At 50.3% G+C, this 21830-nt stretch overlaps 1 protein-coding gene across 1 annotated transcript in view; it reads left to right on the top strand.

Annotated features, from left to right (window-relative positions):
- The window catches only part of LOC123765757 (large neutral amino acids transporter small subunit 1), a 100074-nt gene that overhangs the window by 58375 nt on the left and 19869 nt on the right, over positions 1-21830 (top strand). The window contains 1 exon segment of the mRNA XM_045754482.2: positions 20980-21121. Within this exon segment, the coding sequence (XP_045610438.2) occupies positions 20980-21121 (142 nt within the window).

The following is a 21830-nucleotide window of genomic DNA, read 5'->3' as shown; positions in this document are numbered from 1 at the left end:
TGGCCCCTGGTACTGTGACTGTCAACCCTGGCCTCTGGTACTGTGACTGTCAACCCTGGCCCCTGGTACTGTGACTGTGTTCCTTGGCCCCTGGTACTGTGACTGTCAACCCTGGCCCCTGGTACTGTGACTGTCAACCCTGGCCCCTGGTACTGTGACTGTCAACCTTGGCCCCTGGTACTGTGACTGTCAACCCTGGCCCCTGGTACTGTGACTGTCAACCCTGGCCCCTGGTACTGTGACTGTCAACCCTGGCCCCTGGTACTGTGACTGTCAACCCTGGCCCCTGGTACTGTGACTGTGTTCCTTGGCCCCTGGTACTGTGACTGTCAACCCTGGCCCCTGGTACTGTGACTGTCAACCTTGGCCCCTGGTACTGTGACTGTCAACCCTGGCCCCTGGTACTGTGACTGTCAACCCTGGCCCCTGGTACTGTGACTGTCAACCCTGGCCCCTGGTACTGTGACTGTCAACCCTGGCCCCTGGTACTGTGACTGTGTTCCTTGGCCCCTGGTACTGTGACTGTCAACCCTGGCCCCTGGTACTGTGACTGTCAACCCTGGCCCCTGGTACTGTGACTGTCAACCCTGGCCCCTGGTACTGTGACTGTCAACCCTGGCCCCTGGTACTGTGACTGTCAACCCTGGCCTCTGGTACTGTGACTGTCAACCCTGGCCCCTGGTACTGTGACTGTGTTCCTTGGCCCCTGGTACTGTGACTGTCAACCCTGGCCCCTGGTACTGTGACTGTCAACCCTGGCCCCTGGTACTGTGACTGTCAACCCTGGCCCCTGGTACTGTGACTGTGTTCCTTGGCCCCTGGTACTGTGACTGTGTTCCTTGGCCCCTGGTACTGTGACTGTCAACCCTGACCCCTGGTACTGTGACTGTCAACCCTGGCCCCTGGTACTGTGACTGTCAACCCTGGCCTCTGGTACTGTGACTGTCAACCCTGGCCCCTGGTACTGTGACTGTGTTCCTTGGCCCCTGGTACTGTGACTGTCAACCCTGGCCCCTGGTACTGTGACTGTCAACCCTGGCCCCTGGTACTGTGACTGTCAACCTTGGCCCCTGGTACTGTGACTGTCAACCCTGGCCCCTGGTACTGTGACTGTCAACCCTGGCCCCTGGTACTGTGACTGTCAACCCTGGCCCCTGGTAGTGTGACTGTCAACCCTGGCCCCTGGTACTGTGACTGTGTTCCTTGGCCCCTGGTACTGTGACTGTCAACCCTGGCCCCTGGTACTGTGACTGTCAACCTTGGCCCCTGGTACTGTGACTGTCAACCCTGGCCCCTGGTACTGTGACTGTCAACCCTGGCCCCTGGTACTGTGACTGTCAACCCTGGCCCCTGGTACTGTGACTGTCAACCCTGGCCCCTGGTACTGTGACTGTGTTCCTTGGCCCCTGGTACTGTGGCTGTCAACCCTGGTCCCTGGTACTGTGACTGTCAACCCTGGCCCCTGGTACTGTGACTGTCAACCCTGGCCCCTGGTACTGTGACTGTTCATCTGGACCTCAGCTCGCCAGGATTCAGTCTGGGACAATTATAAAGCCATTACTGTGTCATCCTTCATTCATACTGGTGAAATATGGCGCCACTTTCCCGCAGACTCTTCCACTCGCAGACTCTTCCACCCTCCTCTTCCACCCGCCTCTTCCACCCTCACCCATTATGTTCTTGACTGGGCGATGATTAATCTATATTACCACGCTGAGATAAGCAGTCTTCCTGAACAATTCATAGCCTGGATGTGTCACAACGGCAAGACTGACGGTAGTCTGAAGAGAGATTTATAAGAATGTTGCGCTAAGACTCTAACTTTGTTGAATTGTTCGTGATTTTTTTTTTATTTTGCCCCGAGGGGCGAGTTTATTGGGCAGCGTCACTCATCCTGTGAGTGGACACACCGCCATAGTGACAGTATTGGGCAGCGTCACTCATCCTGTGAGTGGACACACCGCCATAGTAACAGTATTGGGCAGCGCCACTCATCCTGTGAGTGGACACACCGCCATAGTGACAGTATTGGGCAGCGCCACTCATCCTGTGAGTGGACACACCGCCATAGTGACAGTATTGGGCAGCGCCACTCATCCTGTGAGTGGACACACCGCCATAGTGACAGTATTGGGCAGCGTCACTCATCCTGTGAGTGGACACACCACCATAGTGACAGTATTGGGCAGCGCCACTCATCCTGTGAGTGGACACACCACCATAGTGACAGTATTGGGCAGCGTCACTCATCCTGTGAGTGGACACACCGCCATAGTGACAGTATTGGGCAGCGCCACTCATCCTGTGAGTGGACACACCGCCATAGTGACAGTATTGGGCAGCGTCACTCATCCTGTGAGTGGACACACCGCCATAGTGACAGTATTGGGCAGCGCCACTCATCCTGTGAGTGGACACACCGCCATAGTGACAGTATTGAGCAGCGCCACTCATCCTGTGAGTGGACACGCCGCCATAGTGACAGTATTGGTCAGCGCCACTCATCCTGTGAGTGGACACACCGCCATAGTGACAGTATTGGGCAGCGTCACTCATCCTGTGAGTGGACACACCGCCATAGTGACAGTATTGGGCAGCGCCACTCATCCTGTGAGTGGACACACCGCCATAGTGACAGTATTGAGCAGCGCCACTCATCCTGTGAGTGGACACACCGCCATAGTGACAGTATTGGGCAGCGTCACTCATCCTGTGAGTGGACACACCGCCATAGTGACAGTATTGGGCAGCGCCACTCATCCTGTGAGTGGACACATCGCCATAGTGACAGTATTGGGCAGCGTCACTCATCCTGTGAGTGGACATACCGCCATAGTGACAGTATTGGGCAGCGTCACTCATCCTGTGAGTGGACACACCGTCATAGTGACAGTATTGGGCAGCGTCACTCATCCTGTGAGTGGACACCCCGCCATAGTGACAGTATTGGGCAGCGTCACTCATCCTGTGAGTGAACACACCGCCATAGTGACAGTATTGGGCAGCGCCACTCATCCTGTGAGTGGACATACCGCCATAGTGACAGTATTGGGCAGCGTCACTCATTCTGTGAGTGGACACACCGCCATAGTGACAATATTGGGCAGCGTCACTCATCCTGTGAGTGAACACACCGTCATAGTGACAGTATTGGGCAGCGTCACTCATCCTGTGAGTGGACACACCGCCATAGTGACAGTATTGGGCAGCGTCACTCATCCTGTGAGTGAACACACCGCCATTGTGACAGTATTGGGCAGCGTCACTCATCCTGTGAGTGAACACACCGCCATAGTGACAGTATTGGGCAGCGCCACTCATCCTGTGAGTGAACACACCGCCATAGTGACAGTATTGGGCAGCGCCACTCATCCTGTGAGTGGACACACCGCCATAGTGACAGTATTGGGCAGTGTCACTCATCCTGTGAGTGAACACACCGCCATAGTGACAGTATTGGGCAGCGCCACTCATCCTGTGAGTGAACACACCGCCATAGTGACAGTATTGGGCAGCGCCACTCATCCTGTGAGTGGACACACCGCCATAGTGACAGTATTGGGCAGTGTCACTCATCCTGTGAGTGAACACACCGCCATAGTGACAGTATTGGGCAGCGCCACTCATCCTGTGAGTGGACACACCGCCATAGTGACAGTATTGGGCAGCGTCACTCATCCTGTGAGTGGACACACCGCCATAGTGACAGTATTGGGCAGCGTCACTCATCCTGTGAGTGGACACACCGCCATAGTGACAGTATTGGGCAGCGTCACTCATCCTGTGAGTGGACACACCGCCATAGTGACAGTATTGGGCAGCGCCACTCATCCTGTGAGTGGACACACCGCCATAGTGACAGTATTGGGCAGCGTCACTCATCCTGTGAGTGGACACACCGCCATAGTGACAGTATTGGGCAGCGTCACTCATCCTGTGAGTGGACACACCGCCATAGCAGCATGTACAACACCCCCCAATAGGAAGAAAACCCGCTGGGTTGTTGATCCTGTCACTTGTACCCAGACACAGCTGGGACTTGCTTAACTGTCTCAAGTGAACAGCTCCTCAAACAAGATTAACATCTGTCAATCCTTAAAAGCTTACGTTATCTTGCGGGTGCAAAATGGGGGAATCTTTTAAGAACAGTATCAATATTTGACAAATAGTGTTTTCCTGACACAAACAATGTGGGGTTTATTTTTCAACACATTTCTAATGTCTCTCAGGTGTTCACATTCACGTAGATGTATTAATAAACTCTGCTTTCAGACAACACTCAGCCCCCTTGTTTAACTCCCAAAACATGCTAAACATAATCTCACTCCACACATTCTCTTGTGTCAACTACATTTACAAAACCCTGTTCTTAAATGCAAATCCTGCTCTGAAACTCTCCCTGGACAGATGTAATAGGACCCATTATCACCACACCAGAAATAAATATCTCTCTGATATCCCCAGAGTCAAACTTAATCTGTGTAAACACTCTATGCAGATAAAGGGACCTATAGTCTATGGAACTCACTCCCTAGTGAATTGAAAAGCTGTCAAACTTTTGCCTCATTCAAAAACAATACCAAAAAGTACCTAATTTCATCTTCATAGTTTACTACCTTGTGCTTTAAACTCACACTGTATCTAGTGCTACCCCAATCCCCCAATATTGATGTACCTAATCCAAACAACTTTACCATTGTGATCATTGCTGTCGTCTTATATGTGCTATCAATTTGCTGTATGGTGCCTATTAATCTTTGTTAAATTATCAAACAAGTTGTCAGTGCTATCAATCAGAGCTACCGATGTGCTTTAATATACCTACAAATCTCTCTCATTTTCTAATTACAATGTACCAGATAACATTTTATAAATTTTGCTGCAATTCACCTACTTAAAATTATCTATTAGATCAAGGACCTGCCCGAAACGCTGCGCGTACTAGTGGCTTTACAAGAATGTAAACACTATGTTATGTATCCTCACAATCCCAATATACCTTCTTGTGTATATATAAATAAATAAATAGAGGTCAAGGCGGTTTGATGTGTGTCTATATAGAGTATGTATGAACACGTTGTAGTGAACGTGTGGTGAGAATAGCTTGAGCTGCCTCATCTCTTTGTCTGTATTAAACTCAATAAACTTATTTCAATTTCAGCTCCACCCTCCCACTCAAGTCACCTCCACCCTTCCACTACACCCACCCGGCAACGATTGTCTTCTCTGACTTAATGTCTCCACAGTCCTCCCAAATAGCTCCACACTACACCCGTGGCCTCCACACTACATCCAAGGCCTCCACACTACACCCAGGGCCTCCACACTACACCCAGGGCCTTCACACTACACCCGTGGCCTCCACACTACACCCAGGGCCTTCACACTACACCCGGGGCCTCCACACTACACCCAGGGTCTTCACACTACACCCGGGGCCTCCACACTACACCCGGGGCCTCCACACTACACCCGGGGCCTCCACACTACACCCGTGGCCTCCACACTACACCCAGGGCCTCCACACTACACCCGGGGCCTCCACACTACACCCGGGGCCTCCACACTACACCCGGGGCCTCCACACTACACCCGTGGCCTTCACACTACACCCAGGGCCTTCACACTACACCCGTGGCCTCCACACTACACCCGTGGCCTCCACACTACACCCGGGGCCTCCACAGTACACCCGGGGCCTCCACACTACACCCGGGGCCTCCACACTACACCCGGGGCCTCCACACTACACCCGGGGCCTCCACACTACACCCGGGGCCTCCACACTACACCCGGGGCCTCCACACTACACCCGGGGCCTCCACACTACACCCGGGGCCTCCACACTACACCCGGGGCCTCCACACTACACCCGGGGCCTCCACACTACACCCGGGGCCTCCACACTACACCCAGGGCCTCCACACTACACCCGGGGCCTCCACACTACACCCGGGGCCTCCACACTACACCCGGGGCCTCCACACTACACCCGTGGCCTCCACACTACACCCGGGGCCTCCACACTACACCCGTGGCCTCCACACTACACCCAGGGCCTCCACACTACACCCGGGGCCTCCACACTACACCCGGGGCCTCCACACTACACCCGGGGCCTCCACACTACACCCGTGGCCTCCACACTACACCCGTGGCCTCCACACTACAGAACCTTCCAGCACCATAAAGAACCTTCCAGCACCATAATGAACCTTCCAGCACCATAATGAACCTTCCAGCACCATAATGAACCTTCCAGCACCATAATGAACCTTCCAGCACCATAATGAACCTTCCAGCACCATAAAGAACCTTCCAGCACCATAAAGAACCTTCCAGCACCATAATGAACCTTCCAGCACCATAAAGAACCTTCCAGCACCATAATGAACCTTCCAGCACCATAATGAACCTTCCAGCACCATAATGAACCTTCCAGCGCCATAATGAACCTTCCAGCACCATAATGAACCTTCCAGCACCATAAAGAACCTTCCAGCACCATAATGAACCTTCCAGCACCATAATGAACCTTCCAGCACCATAATGAACCTTCCAGCGCCATAATGAACCTTCCAGCACCATAATGAACCTTCCAGCACCATAATGAACCTTCCAGCACCATAAAGAACCTTCCAGCACCATAAAGAACCTTCCAGCACCATAATGAACCATCCAGCACCATAAAGAACCTTCCAGCACCATAAAGAACCTTCCAGCACCATAAAGAACCTTCCAGCACCATAATGAACCATCCAGCACCATAAAGAACCTTCCAGCACCATAATGAACCATCCAGCACCATAATGAACCTTCCAGCACCATAATGAACCTTCCAGCACCATAAAGAACCTTCCAGCACCATAATGAACCTTCCAGCACCATAATGAACCATCCAGCACCATAATGAACCTTCCAGCGCCATAATGAACCTTCCAGCACCATAAAGAACCTTCCAGCACCATAAAGAACCTTCCAGCACCATAATGAACCTTCCAGCACCATAATGAACCATCCAGCACCATAATGAACCTTCCAGCGCCATAATGAACCTTCCAGCACCATAAAGAACCTTCTAGCACCATAATGAACCTTCCAGCACCATAAAGAACCTTCCAGCACCATAATGAACCTTCCAGCACCATAATGAACCATCCAGCACCATAATGAACCTTCCAGCGCCATAATGAACCTTCCAGCACCATAATGAACCATCCAGCACCATAATGAACCTTCCAGCACCATAATGAACCTTCCAGCACCATAATGAACCTTCCAGCACCATAATGAACCTTCCAGCACCATAATGAACCATCCAGCACCATAATGAACCTTCCAGCACCATAATGAACCTTCCAGCACCATAATGAACCATCCAGCACCATAATGAACCTTCCAGCACCATAATGAACCATCCAGCACCATAATGAACCTTCCAGCACCATAATGAACCTTCCAGCACCATAAAGAACCTTCCAGCACCATAATGAACCTTCCAGCACCATAATGAACCATCCAGCACCATAATGAACCTTCCAGCACCATAAAGAACCTTCCAGCACCATAATGAACCTTCCAGCACCATAAAGAACCTTCCAGCACCATAATGAACCTTCCAGCACCATAATGAACCTTCCAGCACCATAATGAACCTTCCAGCACCATAAAGAACCTTCCAGCACCATAAAGAACCTTCCAGCACCATAATGAACCTTCCAGCACCATAATGAACCTTCCAGCACCATAATGAACCTTCCAGCACCATAAAGAACCTTCCAGCACCATAAAGAACCTTCCAGCACCATAAAGAACCTTCCAGCACCATAAAGAACCTTCCAGCACCATAATGAACCTTCCAGCACCATAATGAACCTTCCAGCACCATAAAGAACCTTCCAGCACCATAAAGAACCTTCCAGCACCATAAAGAACCTTCCAGCACCATAAAGAACCTTCCAGCACCATAAAGAACCTTCCAGCACCATAAAGAACCTTCCAGCACCATAATGAACCATCCAGCACCATAATGAACCTTCCAGCACCATAATGAACCTTCCAGCACCATAAAGAACCTTCCAGCACCATAATGAACCTTCCAGCACCATAATGAACCTTCCAGCACCATAATGAACCTTCCAGCACCATAAAGAACCTTCCAGCACCATAATGAACCTTCCAGCATGTTATGATCTCAGCCTGCAGGAGAAACGAGTCTCCCTTCTTGAGAGTTATTCGTCAAGCCTGACCTGATTAGAAGGTCTAGCGAATATTGAAGTGATAACGCATATGTAAAATAGTTGGTTGGATATGTGTAACAGTTTGAGATTATGGGCAATGCAGAAGAAAATAGATAAATGACTGGCTAGGAGATGTGGACATTTTGCTGGAGGCGTGAGGCTCGCTTCTGGAGGACCTTGACCTCACTTGAGTGCCAGACATCGCAGGGGGAAGCCGCGCTCCGTTGAGCTCCCGTCAGAAGGGAACCCCTAGTGATATATCTCTAAGAGAAGAGAAGTGTGCAGACGTACCAGCTGTGGAATAGAGCTGGGGACGTGTGGTCTCAAGTCGTGGACGATAATTAGTGAATATTAAGCCGCCCGGAGGCATTATTGTGGGCCGTGGAGCGCCCTGACCAAACCTCGTCAGAGGAAGAAGCGCCCTCGACCAGACGTTCTGTGGTAAGCACGATATACGCCAGTTCATAGTGATTGCATTGTAGTTGGTCGTGTGCCCAGCGACAGTAGCAATGTTTATTTATAGGTTAGACATGTTTTAATAAGGCAGAAGGCCTGAAATAGGAGAGTGAAGAGGGAGGAGCACGGAGCGACGTCCGTCCTCTCTGAGCTCTGGCGGACGACTGAGGGAGCCTGGCTCCGGATGGAGGAAGACCCTCCCAGCGAGTGAGGACGCCGCCGCCAGGCGAGGTGGAGTATGGACCCGCCCAAAACGGGGGAGTCCACTCTCACTGTATGTAGAGAACAGATAGAGGTTTGAGGCAAGCATATTGTGTGGTTATTTTTGTTTATGTGTTAATGGGGAACATTTTATTGGAACGTCGATGGGTTGCAGGTTTGTCTTTTGGGGAAGAAGTTGCTGAGAACTTCGAAGCCAGCAGATGAAGTAGCTGATGAGACTCCAAGGTAGTGGAGCAGAGGACCTCGAGCTGTGAGGAGAAGCAGCAGTGAAGAGGAGTGTCACGTGCTTCTGTAGAGGTGGTGTAGCAGCCAAGAGAGCTGTGGAAGAACCTAACAGAAGGGTGAAGCACCGTAGTTACACAAGGAAACTTCATGATAGCAGCCGGGAGGAGCTGCAGAGGATCCTGGTAGTGAAGCCCGGAAGAACCTAAGGATATTAGGGTTGTGAACTTCCAGAGGTGGAAGGGGAAGTTCTGGTGGATTACTAGTAGGGAGTTGATAGTGTTTGGTTGTCATTAGCGTGCAAGACGCAGTGAGAGGTGAGTGACTGTTGGCATTCTTGCGTCAAGGAGTTTTTTTTATACTGAAGTATCAATGAACATTTATACTGGTATATGTTATTGCATTCAAATGCTGGTTTTCTATATATATATGTTATCTTGCTGATGGTGCAACAGTGTGTAGGTTTGACCAACTTGAGGAAGTTAATAGTATCAGGGGGTGAACCAGGAGGTAGGATACCACTTGATAAGCTGATAATAGAGTTCTGATGGTGTTGGAGTGCAACCTGATTGTGATATTATAGAGTATAGGATTCATTATTATTATATGTGTGTATGTATCGTGTATGTGCTTTGTCCAGTAAATGTGTCACAGTTTGCTGGTGTTTGCCCTTGTCCTAGTGAGGCTTCCCAGGAAGTAGTGAAGAAGGAGAGAGAAAGAGAAAGAACCAAGAACCACTGCTGTGGACAGGGTAAGAGGTAATACTAGTAAGTCATAGGGGATTGAGGAGATCATATCTCATAAGGAGAGAGTGGGGAGTCACAGCGGCTCGAGTGGGTGTGTGCACGTGACAACGAGGCTAAGTGTTGGAGCCGCATCCCCTAAACGTGTGACGCTGAGCCCCTCTCCAAGAGCCAGAAGCGCCAAGGGTGATCTCCTAGTATAAGCACTCTGCCGAGTTGTGGGTTGGGTTGTCCATAAAGAAGGATCGACGACGACAACACCAACCAACCCACAATAGTCTATAATAAATTGGGGGCCTGTCCGGGAGAGTGAACTGACACACCCACACCCTGTCCAAGAGTGGATTTGTACACCCTTGCTGAAATAAACTGTGTGACCGCAGGTGTATATTCTCTCTTGGGAAGACTCACAGGACAAAGATGGATAAGGTGCAAGCATTTGTGGAGTCAGGCAAGCCTGAGGACTTGGAAGGTTGCACGAGGGATCAATTGAAACAAATAGCAGAAAAATGTGGCATCAGGTTGAAAGCATCTAAAGTAGCTGGGATGAAGGATGAGATCCTGAGGCAGTCAAGGGCCAAAAGTGAAGCGGCAGAACAAGGAGCCCAGAAAGGAGCTGAAAGTGGAAAGGAGGATGATGGGCAGGATGACGTGAGATCCCAGGGATCAAGTAGGAGCAGCAGGAGTAGCCGCAGTAGCAGGAGTAGCCGAAATAGGAGCTTGGAGAGATTCCAGTTAGAGCTCCAGATGCAGCAACAACGAGAGGACAAGGAGAGACAGTTCCAGCTGGAAAAGATGAAATTGGAACTCCAGATGAAAAATGAAGCCGAGAAAACCAAACTGGAAGTAGAAAAAGAGAAAACCAGAATAAGAGAACTGGAGTTGGAACAAGAGAAAGAAAAAGAGAAAGCAAGACTAGAGGTCGAAAAAGAAAAAGCCCAGGTCGAAAAAGAAAAAGAGAGAACAAAACAAATGCAGATAGAAGCGAATAGAACCTTGGCTGAACAAAGGATTGAACATGGGTTGCCAGAGAGCACCACCCAGGTATCACACCCACCAGATGTTAGGGTTAGGGAGAAGGACATTCCCTTGTTTGTTCCCGAAGAGGCAGAGAGTTTTTTCGAGCATTTTGAGAAAGTAGCCAGCATCAAGGAGTGGCCACAGGAGGAATGGGCCCAGCTGGTCCAGTTAAGATTGACCGGTGCAGCCAGGGAGGCGTACACCCAATTGTCACTGGAAGAGTGCCAGGATTACGCCACAGTAAAGAGCAGCATATTGCGCTCGTTTCAGTTAACCCCAGAAGCTTATAGAAAGCGCTTCAGAGAAATGATCAAAGTTGGAGCATGTACGTTTGCTGAGACAGCAAGAGATCTGGAAAGACGATTCCAGAAGTGGATTGAGGCTGCTGGAGTTGGATCTTATGCTGACCTGAAGCAACTGATGGTCATGGAGAAGTTCTTGGAGATGATGCATCCCGAAACAAAGTTCAAGATCCAAGAAGCAGGGATAATGGAGGTGAAAGATGCCGCAGATAGGGCGGATATGATTACTGAAGCGTACAAGAGCTTAAGGGAGAACAGAGTGAGAAGCGAGGCGAGACGCAGCAATGGCAGATCCAATGGAGTCTGGGGAGGAAGAAATTATGAGAAACCCAGAAGAGTCTGGGGTGAGAAAAATTTTGATAAATGGGCAGATAAAAGTAAGTACCCTAAAACTCAGAAGAGTAGGTCGCGCACTTCATCTGAAAGTGAGGATGGAGGAGCAAAACGAGAAACTGATCGTTATCCAGGAAATCAAGGGTCCAGTAAAGCTCCACAGAGTACGAGTAGTACGTCTGGCCCGAGGAACTCCAATACGAGTGGGCAGAGTCAGAGCCGCTTTGGTACATATAGAAGAGATTTTTCCCAGATGAGATGTTACAATTGTAACGGATTGGGTCACGTGATGCGAGATTGTCGGCAGGGCAAGAGAGTTGTGACCCTGGCCATGTGTGACCCCCGAGGTAAATATACTAATGTGTTCCAAGACAAACCACAGAGAGCGAACTTAGTGAACGAGAGGTATAGGCCGTTCATGAGCAAAGGTTGGATCAGAATAGGAGGCCAACCTGAGGTAGAAGTCGGTATCTTAAGGGATACCGGAGCTAATCAGAGCTTGATTACGAGAAGCCTGATTGGGAATGATCGACGGTTAGCTGGCAGTGGGAAGATGAAAGTATATGGGTTATTGTCGGAGAGTGACATGCCCGTATGTACTGTCCAGCTAAGGTCGGAATATGTGTCGGCAGAGGTGATGTTGGGAGTGTGCCCCGACATACCTATTCCAGGAGTCCAAGTGATCCTGGGGAATGACTTGTGCGGGACAAAGGTGTTGCCAAGAGTCATAGCGGAGACTGTGCCAGAGGAGTGCCCAGAAGGCCACTGCACGGGTGGGACACCTGAGAGTGTGAACCTGACTGACATCCGAGGGGATGAGTCAGGAGACCGCCAAGCCATTGAGTGCCCTGTCTCGGTAGTGAGGAAGGCAGAGGTGGCCGACAAGGAAGACGCTGGAGAAGATGATACAGTGTCGATTCAACCGGTGGAAGAGATCGATGTAGATATAGCATGGCTATTTGATGAAGGTCCAGCCCAGGAAAATGAAGTCTCGGTGAGGTCAAAAGTGAGGATGACCCAGCCGAAAAAGAATCATGTGAAGAGAGCGGACCTGAGTAGAGCCCAGACTGCTGAAATTGAGAGTCGGAAGGCGAATGCAACTGTGCTGAGTAGGAATGAGGAAAGATGTGGACAGACTGAGGACGGGAATAGAGCGTCAAGTGGTCCACGAGCACAGAGGCATATGGATAGTAGAGTTAAGTTGTTTGAGATGTCAGGAGTTGACATGTTCCACAGAAAACGTGAAGAAGAGATAGTGAAGAAGAGTAGTAGCCGAGAAAATGAAAGGAGAAGAGACAGCATGTGTGGAGAGATGCTTACGAGCACTCTAGGAGAGGTAGAGCGACATGTACGGTCGAGTGCTGTTGAGTGTAGTACAGTGCTCGAAGAAACTTTTAGACAACGAAGAAAAGTTGAAGGAGAAGAAATGGAGTTGTATAGAGGTGAAAAGTGTGGGAAGAGGAAGATGATACAATCATGGAGGAATAGAAGAAAGCCGAGGACTCGATGGAAGTCAAACAGGACGTCGCGGATAAATGAAGAGACGAAAGGGAGAATCGTCGGTGAAGACGAGGAAGTGAAGTATGATGACAGGAGACGAAAGTATAATGGCAGTAGATGGACGTATAAAGACGACAGAGGAGGTACAGACAGTAGATGTCTGACTCTGGACGTGAAGAGAAGAAGACGAGGAAACGGAGGGTGGAGACAATAAGTAAAGTGGACCGATGGAGTGCAGGCGTCCAAGGAGGACAGCCTAGCCAAGAGGTGCCAGAGAGGTCAGATCATTTGTGAGAAGAACATGTTCCTGGAGAGTTGTGAGCCGGATGTTGCAAGGTGCAACGAATTATTTGTAGACTCCTAAGAGAGTATATGGGGTGAAGAACGAGACAATGTAGTGGCTGATGCGTTATCTCGAGCCTAGCCACTAGAATAACTCTCAAAAATAAGGGGAGGGGAGTGTTATGATCTCAGCCTGCAGGAGAAACGAGTCTCCCTTCTTGAGAGTTATTCGTCAAGCCTGACCTGATTAGAAGGTCTAGCGAATATTGAAGTGATAACGCATATGTAAAATAGTTGGTTGGATATGTGTAACAGTTTGAGATTATGGGCAATGCAGAAGAAAATAGATAAATGACTGGCTAGGAGATGTGGACATTTTGCTGGAGGCGTGAGGCTCGCTTCTGGAGGACCTTGACCTCACTTGAGTGCCAGACATCGCAGGGGGAAGCCGCGCTCCGTTGAGCTCCCGTCAGAAGGGAACCCCTAGTGATATATCTCTAAGAGAAGAGAAGTGTGCAGACGTACCAGCTGTGGAATAGAGCTGGGGACGTGTGGTCTCAAGTCGTGGACGATAATTAGTGAATATTAAGCCGCCCGGAGGCATTATTGTGGGCCGTGGAGCGCCCTGACCAAACCTCGTCAGAGGAAGAAGCGCCCTCGACCAGACGTTCTGTGGTAAGCACGATATACGCCAGTTCATAGTGATTGCATTGTAGTTGGTCGTGTGCCCAGCGACAGTAGCAATGTTTATTTATAGGTTAGACATGTTTTAATAAGGCAGAAGGCCTGAAATAGGAGAGTGAAGAGGGAGGAGCACGGAGCGACGTCCGTCCTCTCTGAGCTCTGGCGGACGACTGAGGGAGCCTGGCTCCGGATGGAGGAAGACCCTCCCAGCGAGTGAGGACGCCGCCGCCAGGCGAGGTGGAGTATGGACCCGCCCAAAACGGGGGAGTCCACTCTCACTGTATGTAGAGAACAGATAGAGGTTTGAGGCAAGCATATTGTGTGGTTATTTTTGTTTATGTGTTAATGGGGAACATTTTATTGGAACGTCGATGGGTTGCAGGTTTGTCTTTTGGGGAAGAAGTTGCTGAGAACTTCGAAGCCAGCAGATGAAGTAGCTGATGAGACTCCAAGGTAGTGGAGCAGAGGACCTCGAGCTGTGAGGAGAAGCAGCAGTGAAGAGGAGTGTCACGTGCTTCTGTAGAGGTGGTGTAGCAGCCAAGAGAGCTGTGGAAGAACCTAACAGAAGGGTGAAGCACCGTAGTTACACAAGGAAACTTCATGATAGCAGCCGGGAGGAGCTGCAGAGGATCCTGGTAGTGAAGCCCGGAAGAACCTAAGGATATTAGGGTTGTGAACTTCCAGAGGTGGAAGGGGAAGTTCTGGTGGATTACTAGTAGGGAGTTGATAGTGTTTGGTTGTCATTAGCGTGCAAGACGCAGTGAGAGGTGAGTGACTGTTGGCATTCTTGCGTCAAGGAGTTTTTTTTATACTGAAGTATCAATGAACATTTATACTGGTATATGTTATTGCATTCAAATGCTGGTTTTCTATATATATATGTTATCTTGCTGATGGTGCAACAGTGTGTAGGTTTGACCAACTTGAGGAAGTTAATAGTATCAGGGGGTGAACCAGGAGGTAGGATACCACTTGATAAGCTGATAATAGAGTTCTGATGGTGTTGGAGTGCAACCTGATTGTGATATTATAGAGTATAGGATTCATTATTATTATATGTGTGTATGTATCGTGTATGTGCTTTGTCCAGTAAATGTGTCACAATTTGCTGGTGTTTGCCCTTGTCCTAGTGAGGCTTCCCAGGAAGTAGTGAAGAAGGAGAGAGAAAGAGAAAGAACCAAGAACCACTGCTGTGGACAGGGTAAGAGGTAATACTAGTAAGTCATAGGGGATTGAGGAGATCATATCTCATAAGGAGAGAGTGGGGAGTCACAGCGGCTCGAGTGGGTGTGTGCACGTGACAACGAGGCTAAGTGTTGGAGCCGCATCCCCTAAACGTGTGACGCTGAGCCCCTCTCCAAGAGCCAGAAGCGCCAAGGGTGATCTCCTAGTATAAGCACTCTGCCGAGTTGTGGGTTGGGTTGTCCATAAAGAAGGATCGACGACGACAACACCAACCAACCCACAATAGTCTATAATAAGCACCATAAAGAACCTTCCAGCACCATAATGAACCTTCCAGCACCATAATGAACCTTCCAGCACCATAATGAACCTTCCAGCACCATAAAGAACCTTCCAGCACCATAAAGAACCTTCCAGCACCATAATGAACCTTCCAGCACCATAATGAACCTTCCAGCACCATAATGAACCTTCCAGCACCATAATGAACCTTCCAGCACCATAAAGAACCTTCCAGCACCATAATGAACCTTCCAGCACCATAATGAACCTTCCAGCACCATAATGAACCTTCCAGCACCATAAAGAACCTTCCAGCACCATAAAGAACCTTCCAGCACCATAAAGAACCTTCCAGCACCATAAAGAACCTTCCAGCACCATAAAGAACCTTCCAGCACCATAAAGAACCTTCCAGCACCATAAAGAACCTTCCAGCACCATAAAGAACCTTCCAGCACCATAATGAACCTTCCAGCACCATAAAGAACCTTCCAGCACCATAAAGAACCTTCCAGCACCATAAAGAACCTTCCAGCACCATAAAGAACCTTCCAGCACCATAATGAACCTTCCAGCACCATAATGAACCTTCCAGCACCATAAAGAACCTTCCAGCACCATAAAGAACCTTCCAGCACCATAAAGAACCTTCCAGCACCATAAAGAACCTTCCAGCACCATAAAGAACCTTCCAGCACCATAAAGAACCTTCCAGCACCATAATGAACCTTCCAGCACCCATGGTGGTCCTCACAGTCTCAATAACCCTCCATAAACCTTAACAATAAGCAGAGACCTTCCTGGGGCTCCATAACTTACACAAAAAACAAACAAACAAAAAAATCTTTGGTACTAATGGGCATTGTTCCAGTGTGTTCCAGGAGTGTCCCCGGGGGCAGGGGGGTGCGTCCCCCCCTTGGGGGCGCTGGGGGGGGGGGGGGCACTGTGTCAACAGACTACCCCCCCCCACCACCACCGTCTCCTAAAAAAACACTTTGGTGGGTGAGAGCAATAATGAGGGGGTGAGGAGGGGTATGAGGGTGAAGGGGGAGGGTGAGCGGGGGGGGGGGGGGACGAAGAGAAGAAAAGGGTGGGCAGGGGTGGGGGGGTGGGCAGGGGTGGTGGGTGGGCAGGGGTGGTGGGTGGGCAGGGGTGGTGGGTGGGCAGGGGTGGTGGGGGGGCTTGGTGGAAATTACGACCGGCCGCTTCTCTTTGGCAATCACGGCGTGGGTGGGAGGGGGCGGAGAGACGGAGAGAGAGGAGGAGGCGAGAGAGAGAGAGAGAGAGACAGAGAGAGAGAGGGAAGAGAGCTAGAGGGCAGGTGACCTTCCTCAGGATACCAGCCACAACAGTTCCCTAACTCCAGGGTTCCTATTTAACTTCTACGTGAACAGGAGCCTCGAGTGACAGGAAGCGTGCCCAACAGCTCTGGGATAGAACCAGGGCACTTGGATTGTGAGCTGACGACGTAGCCTACTGTGCTACAGGGGTACGTTGTGTCATATTGTGTCAGTATAAAGAGGCTGGTGGTTGGGCAGGTGTGAGTCTTGACGTCTCACTCCCTACACAACCTAACCTATCCTCCTAACCCAACCAGAAGCTGACGAACCCAACCAACCCTTCTATCATTACAATATATAGAAAACGTATATATTTGTGAGTCGTGGAAGAATGGAGTGGAGTAACATTAAGAGACTGACGGCGATGGATTGGTAAAGTTGTGGTCATCAATCCCAGCTATCAGTCGCTATCCTGGCACATGGTCCGAGGCTCTGGTGGTGGTGGGGAAGGGGTGGACGTAGTGGTGGTGGTGAAGGGTGGTGGTGATGGTGAAGGGTGGTGGTGGTAGTGATGGTGAAGGGTGGTGGTAGTGGTGGTGGTAAAGGGTGGTGGTGGTGGTGAAGGGTGGTGGTGGTAGTGATGGTGAAGGGTGGTGGTGGTGGTGAAGGCGTGGACGTAGTGGTGGTGGTGAAGGGTGGTGGTGGTGGTGAAGGGTGATGGTGAAGGGTGGTGGTGGTGGTGAAGGCGTGGACGTAGTGGTGGTGGTGAAGGGTGGTGGTGGTAGTGATGGTAAAGGGTGGTGGTGGTGGTGAAGGGGTGGACGTAGTGGTGGTGGTGAAGGGTGGTAGTGATGGTGAAGGGTGGTGGTGGTAGTGATGGTGAAGGGTGGTGGTGGTGGTGAAGGCGTGGACGTAGTGGTGGTGGTGAAGGGTGGTGGTGGTGGTGAAGGCGTGGACGTAGTGGTGGTGGTGAAGGGTGGTGGTGGTGGTGAAGGCGTGGACGTAGTGGTGGTGGTGAAGGGTGGTGGTGGTGGTGAAGGCGTGGACGTAGTGGTGGTGGTGAAGGGTGGTGGTGGTGGTGAAGGGGTGGACGTAGTGGTGGTGGTGAAGGGTGGTGGTGATGGTGAAGGGTGGTGGTGGTAGTGATGGTGAAGGGTGGTGGTAGTGGTGGTGGTAAAGGGTGGTGGTGGTGGTGAAGGGTGGTGGTGGTGGTGAAGGGTGGTGGTGATGGTGAAGGGTGGTGGTGGTGGTGAAGGGGTGGACGTAGTGGTGGTGGTGAAGGGTGGTGGTGATGGTGAAGGGTGGTGGTGGTAGTGATGGTGAAGGGTGGTGGTAGTGGTGGTGGTGAAGGGTGGTGGTAGTGGTGGTGGTGAAGGGTGGTAGTGGTGGTGGTAGTAGTGGTTGTTGTTGTTGTTTTAGATTAAGCTACTCAGAACAAAAAGTTGCAAGTAGCACGGGCTATGGTGAGCCCGTAGTGGACTTACCTGGCACAGGAGCGGTGCTGTGTAGTAGTGGTAGTGATGGTGGTGGTGGTAAAGGTTGGTAGTGAAGGATGGGCCCGCCAAACACACAGCGAAACTACGACGTTGGTACAACGTTCGAACAAGTTTTAACATCTCCTAACCAGTTATAACAACCAATATAGCAAGTTGTAACAACGTTCTAATACGTCATAAACACGTTGAGCCAAGATGTAACAACTTTATTACAAGTTGTAACAAGCGGAAAATAGAGACAGTTTCGGTTTGTGTTTCCAGGGGGGGTGGTGAAGGGCGTCGGTGGTGGTGGTGAAGGGTGATGGTGGCGGTCTGGAAACCTGTCCTACAATGAACGTCACTTTTCGCACGTATGAGTTACACAGGATAAAAATTTCTTTACTAGAAAAGGAAGCGGCTCGCGAATGTGACGTACTGTCCCGTTTTCTGTTGTGGGTCCTCTGGCTTAGTACTAACCTAGTTGTGCTTGCGGGGGTTGAGCTCTGGCTCTTTGGGTCCCGCCTCTTAGCTGTCACTCAATCAACTGTTGTTTGTTTTTCTGTTAGGTTAGGAGAGGACATTTTAAATTAAAAATTTTCACGACGTTTTGAAACCTTAGACGAACTTGCTCTCTCTCCCTACCCTGCCAGAGGACCCAAAACGTGCTCTTTTAGGTCCATTTAATTTGGAAAGGGATTTTCTATTTTCTAATACGGCAATTTTTGGCCGTAGCGCATATGTAAGGCTTACCATGAACTATGGGAAGGGAAAGCTCTCAGCCAGCTAACAGGAGTCAGCAGTCGTCTGCTCCTGTACCCTCCTGTGTACACAAAATAGGAGAGAGAGATTGGAAGAGGTAACAAGGATAGCGAGGAAAATAAAGTGGAAGAGACGATGGAGAGAGAGAGAAGCAGCCTCATTATTACTAACTGCGTGACTGTGTGAGTGTTGAGGACCTGTCTTGGCGTCTCCCACCTAATATGTCACGACTCCCACCAGTTGGTGCTGGTGCTGACCTATCCCAGCAGGTGGTGCTGACCTATCCCAGCAGCTGGTGCTGACCTATCCCAGCAGCTGGTGCTGACCTATCCCAGCAGGTGGTGCTGACCTATCCCAGCAGCTGGTGCTGACCTATCCCAGCAGGTGGTGCTGACCTATCCCAGCAGCTGGTGCTGACCTATCCCAGCAGCTGGTGCTGACCTATCCCAGCAGGTGGTGCTGACCTATCCCAGCAGCTGGTGCTGACCTATCCCAGCAGGTGGTGCTGACCTATCCCAGCAGGTGGTGTTGACCTATCCCAGCAGGTGGTGCTGACCTATCCCAGCAGCTGGTGCTGACCTATCCCAGCAGCTGGTGCTGACCTATCCCAGCAGCTGGTGCTGACCTATCCCAGCAGGTGGTGCTGACCTATCCCAGCAGCTGGTGCTGACCTATCCCAGCAGCTGGTGCTGACCTATCCCAGCAGCTGGTGCTGACCTATCCCAGCAGCTGGTGCTGACCTATCCCAGCAGGTGGTGCTGACCTATCCCAGCAGCTGGTGCTGACCTATCCCAGCAGCTGGTGCTGACCTATCCCAGCAGCTGGTGCTGACCTATCCCAGCAGCTGGTGCTGACCTATCCCAGCAGCTGGTGCTGACCTATCCCAGCAGCTGGTGCTGACCTATCCCAGCAGCTGGTGCTGACCTATCCCAGCAGCTGGTGCTGATCTATCCCAGCAGCTGGTGCTGACCTATCCCAGCAGCTGGTGCTGACCTATCCCAGCAGCTGGTGCTGATCTATCCCAGCAGCTGGTGCTGACCTATCCCAGCAGGTGGTGCTGACCTATCCCAGCAGCTGGTGCTCGTCCTTACCTATCCTACGACGTTGGTACAACGGTCGAACAAATTTTAACACCTAACCAGTTATAACAACCAATATAGCAAGTTGTAACAACGTTCTAATACGTCATAAACACGTTAAGCAACTTTATTACAAGTTGTAACAAGCTGAAAGTAAAGACAGTTACGGTTTGTGTTTCCAGGGAATTTAACTGTTCTGACGTTCAGAATCACTGTCAAGTCTGGTCTTAACATTGTGGATGGAGGTGGCTTCCACAACATATTTGAGAGCATTCCACGTGATGACTACTCGTCCAACGTACCAGTATTTGTCACATGAGACACAATGAGGTGGTGAACACCTGGGCTGCTTGCAACAGTTGTACTGCTAGTGACACCTGGGCTGCTTGCAACAGTTGTACTGCTAGTGACATCTGGGCTGCTGGCAACAGTTGTATTCTTGCAACAGTTGTATTGCTAGCAACACCTGTGCTGCTTGCAACAGTTGTACATTGCACTTATGGGGCTGTTACATTTACCTCTCCATTTAATCTCCTTGTTTTCTGTTAAGACACTCAGAATTTTAAAACTGTAATATCAATATAGCTATATGTTAAGTAGTAATTGTAATTAAGAAGCAATTAAATGCTTATCTTCAAACACTAAGACGGTTAGGTTAGGTCGTGGTTTTCTATTCATCTTTTCAGGTAAACTCAAATATTCACAATACATTTGACAGTACGATTTAATACTAAGTGTAAATAAGTACAATTCGTGACTGTCATACATAGTACATAATTGCACTTATGGGGCTGTTACATTTACCTCCCTATTTTTTGGAGGCCGGGGTGAGGCGACTACAGCAGGCGGCCGTGGGGTAAAGTGACACATAATGCAGGAAGACAATATATACCACCATTACCTCTTATGTTGCAGGAAAGACAGAGCTGCTGGAGCGAGCGGGAGAAGGCCAGCACAACCTGGGAGGCGTGGCACTGGCACTCTACTCCGGACTGTTCGCCTACGGCGGCTGGAACTACCTCAACTTTGTCACCGAGGAACTCAAGGACCCCCACAGGTGCGTACCTCACATTACCGGTCCTCCTCCTCCTCCAGTGACTATAAGCAATAAGTCATATATGTACTGTCTTGTGCGAGAGCGGGTTGCCTCCTCCTCCGCCCACACATTACACCTCAACACCACGCTCTCCTCACAGTGACAAACACACCTCACCATTTCAGGTATGTTTGAGAATATTGTTGGTTTGTTTGAATATGAGAGCTGATGCCTTTGGTCTCTTAGGAATATATAGATACCATGGAGTTAGTCAACTGTTGTTGGATGCATCCTGGGAAAGGTCCATAGCTGGTGTAGGGGGACGTTATATAGTAGGCATAACCAGATCTCCAACAATGGGTAACGATGGGGAGTTATTAGGAAGGAGGCAGAGTAAGGATACACCTGGCTGTCAACAGTTATAAAGGTCACTGGTTGTGTAGAGGGGAGGCAGGGAGCCTTGGTGCCCCAGAGTGTGGTAAACCCGGCCACACAAGAGTGCTGGTAAAGTTTACCACCACTCAACAAGGCGCTGCCATTCCCGCCCACACTCTGGGCCTGTTAGCTAATTACACCAACACCATCTCGGGTCCTCCTTTATCACCTGCACGACTCCACTCCCTTCCCAGAGTTCCCAGCGATGGTCTCTGGCGGCTAACTCAACTTGAGGTTAACCAATTTGTTATCCATTTATCCTAGTGCATCTCAAGTCATAGTTTGTCAGTCCCAC

Source organism: Procambarus clarkii, chromosome 37 (assembly GCF_040958095.1).
Source record: "Procambarus clarkii isolate CNS0578487 chromosome 37, FALCON_Pclarkii_2.0, whole genome shotgun sequence".
NCBI classification, from domain to species: domain Eukaryota; kingdom Metazoa; phylum Arthropoda; class Malacostraca; order Decapoda; family Cambaridae; genus Procambarus; species Procambarus clarkii.
The sequence above is the reverse complement of the archived record's forward strand: the minus strand, read 5'-3'. Positions and strand labels throughout refer to the sequence as shown.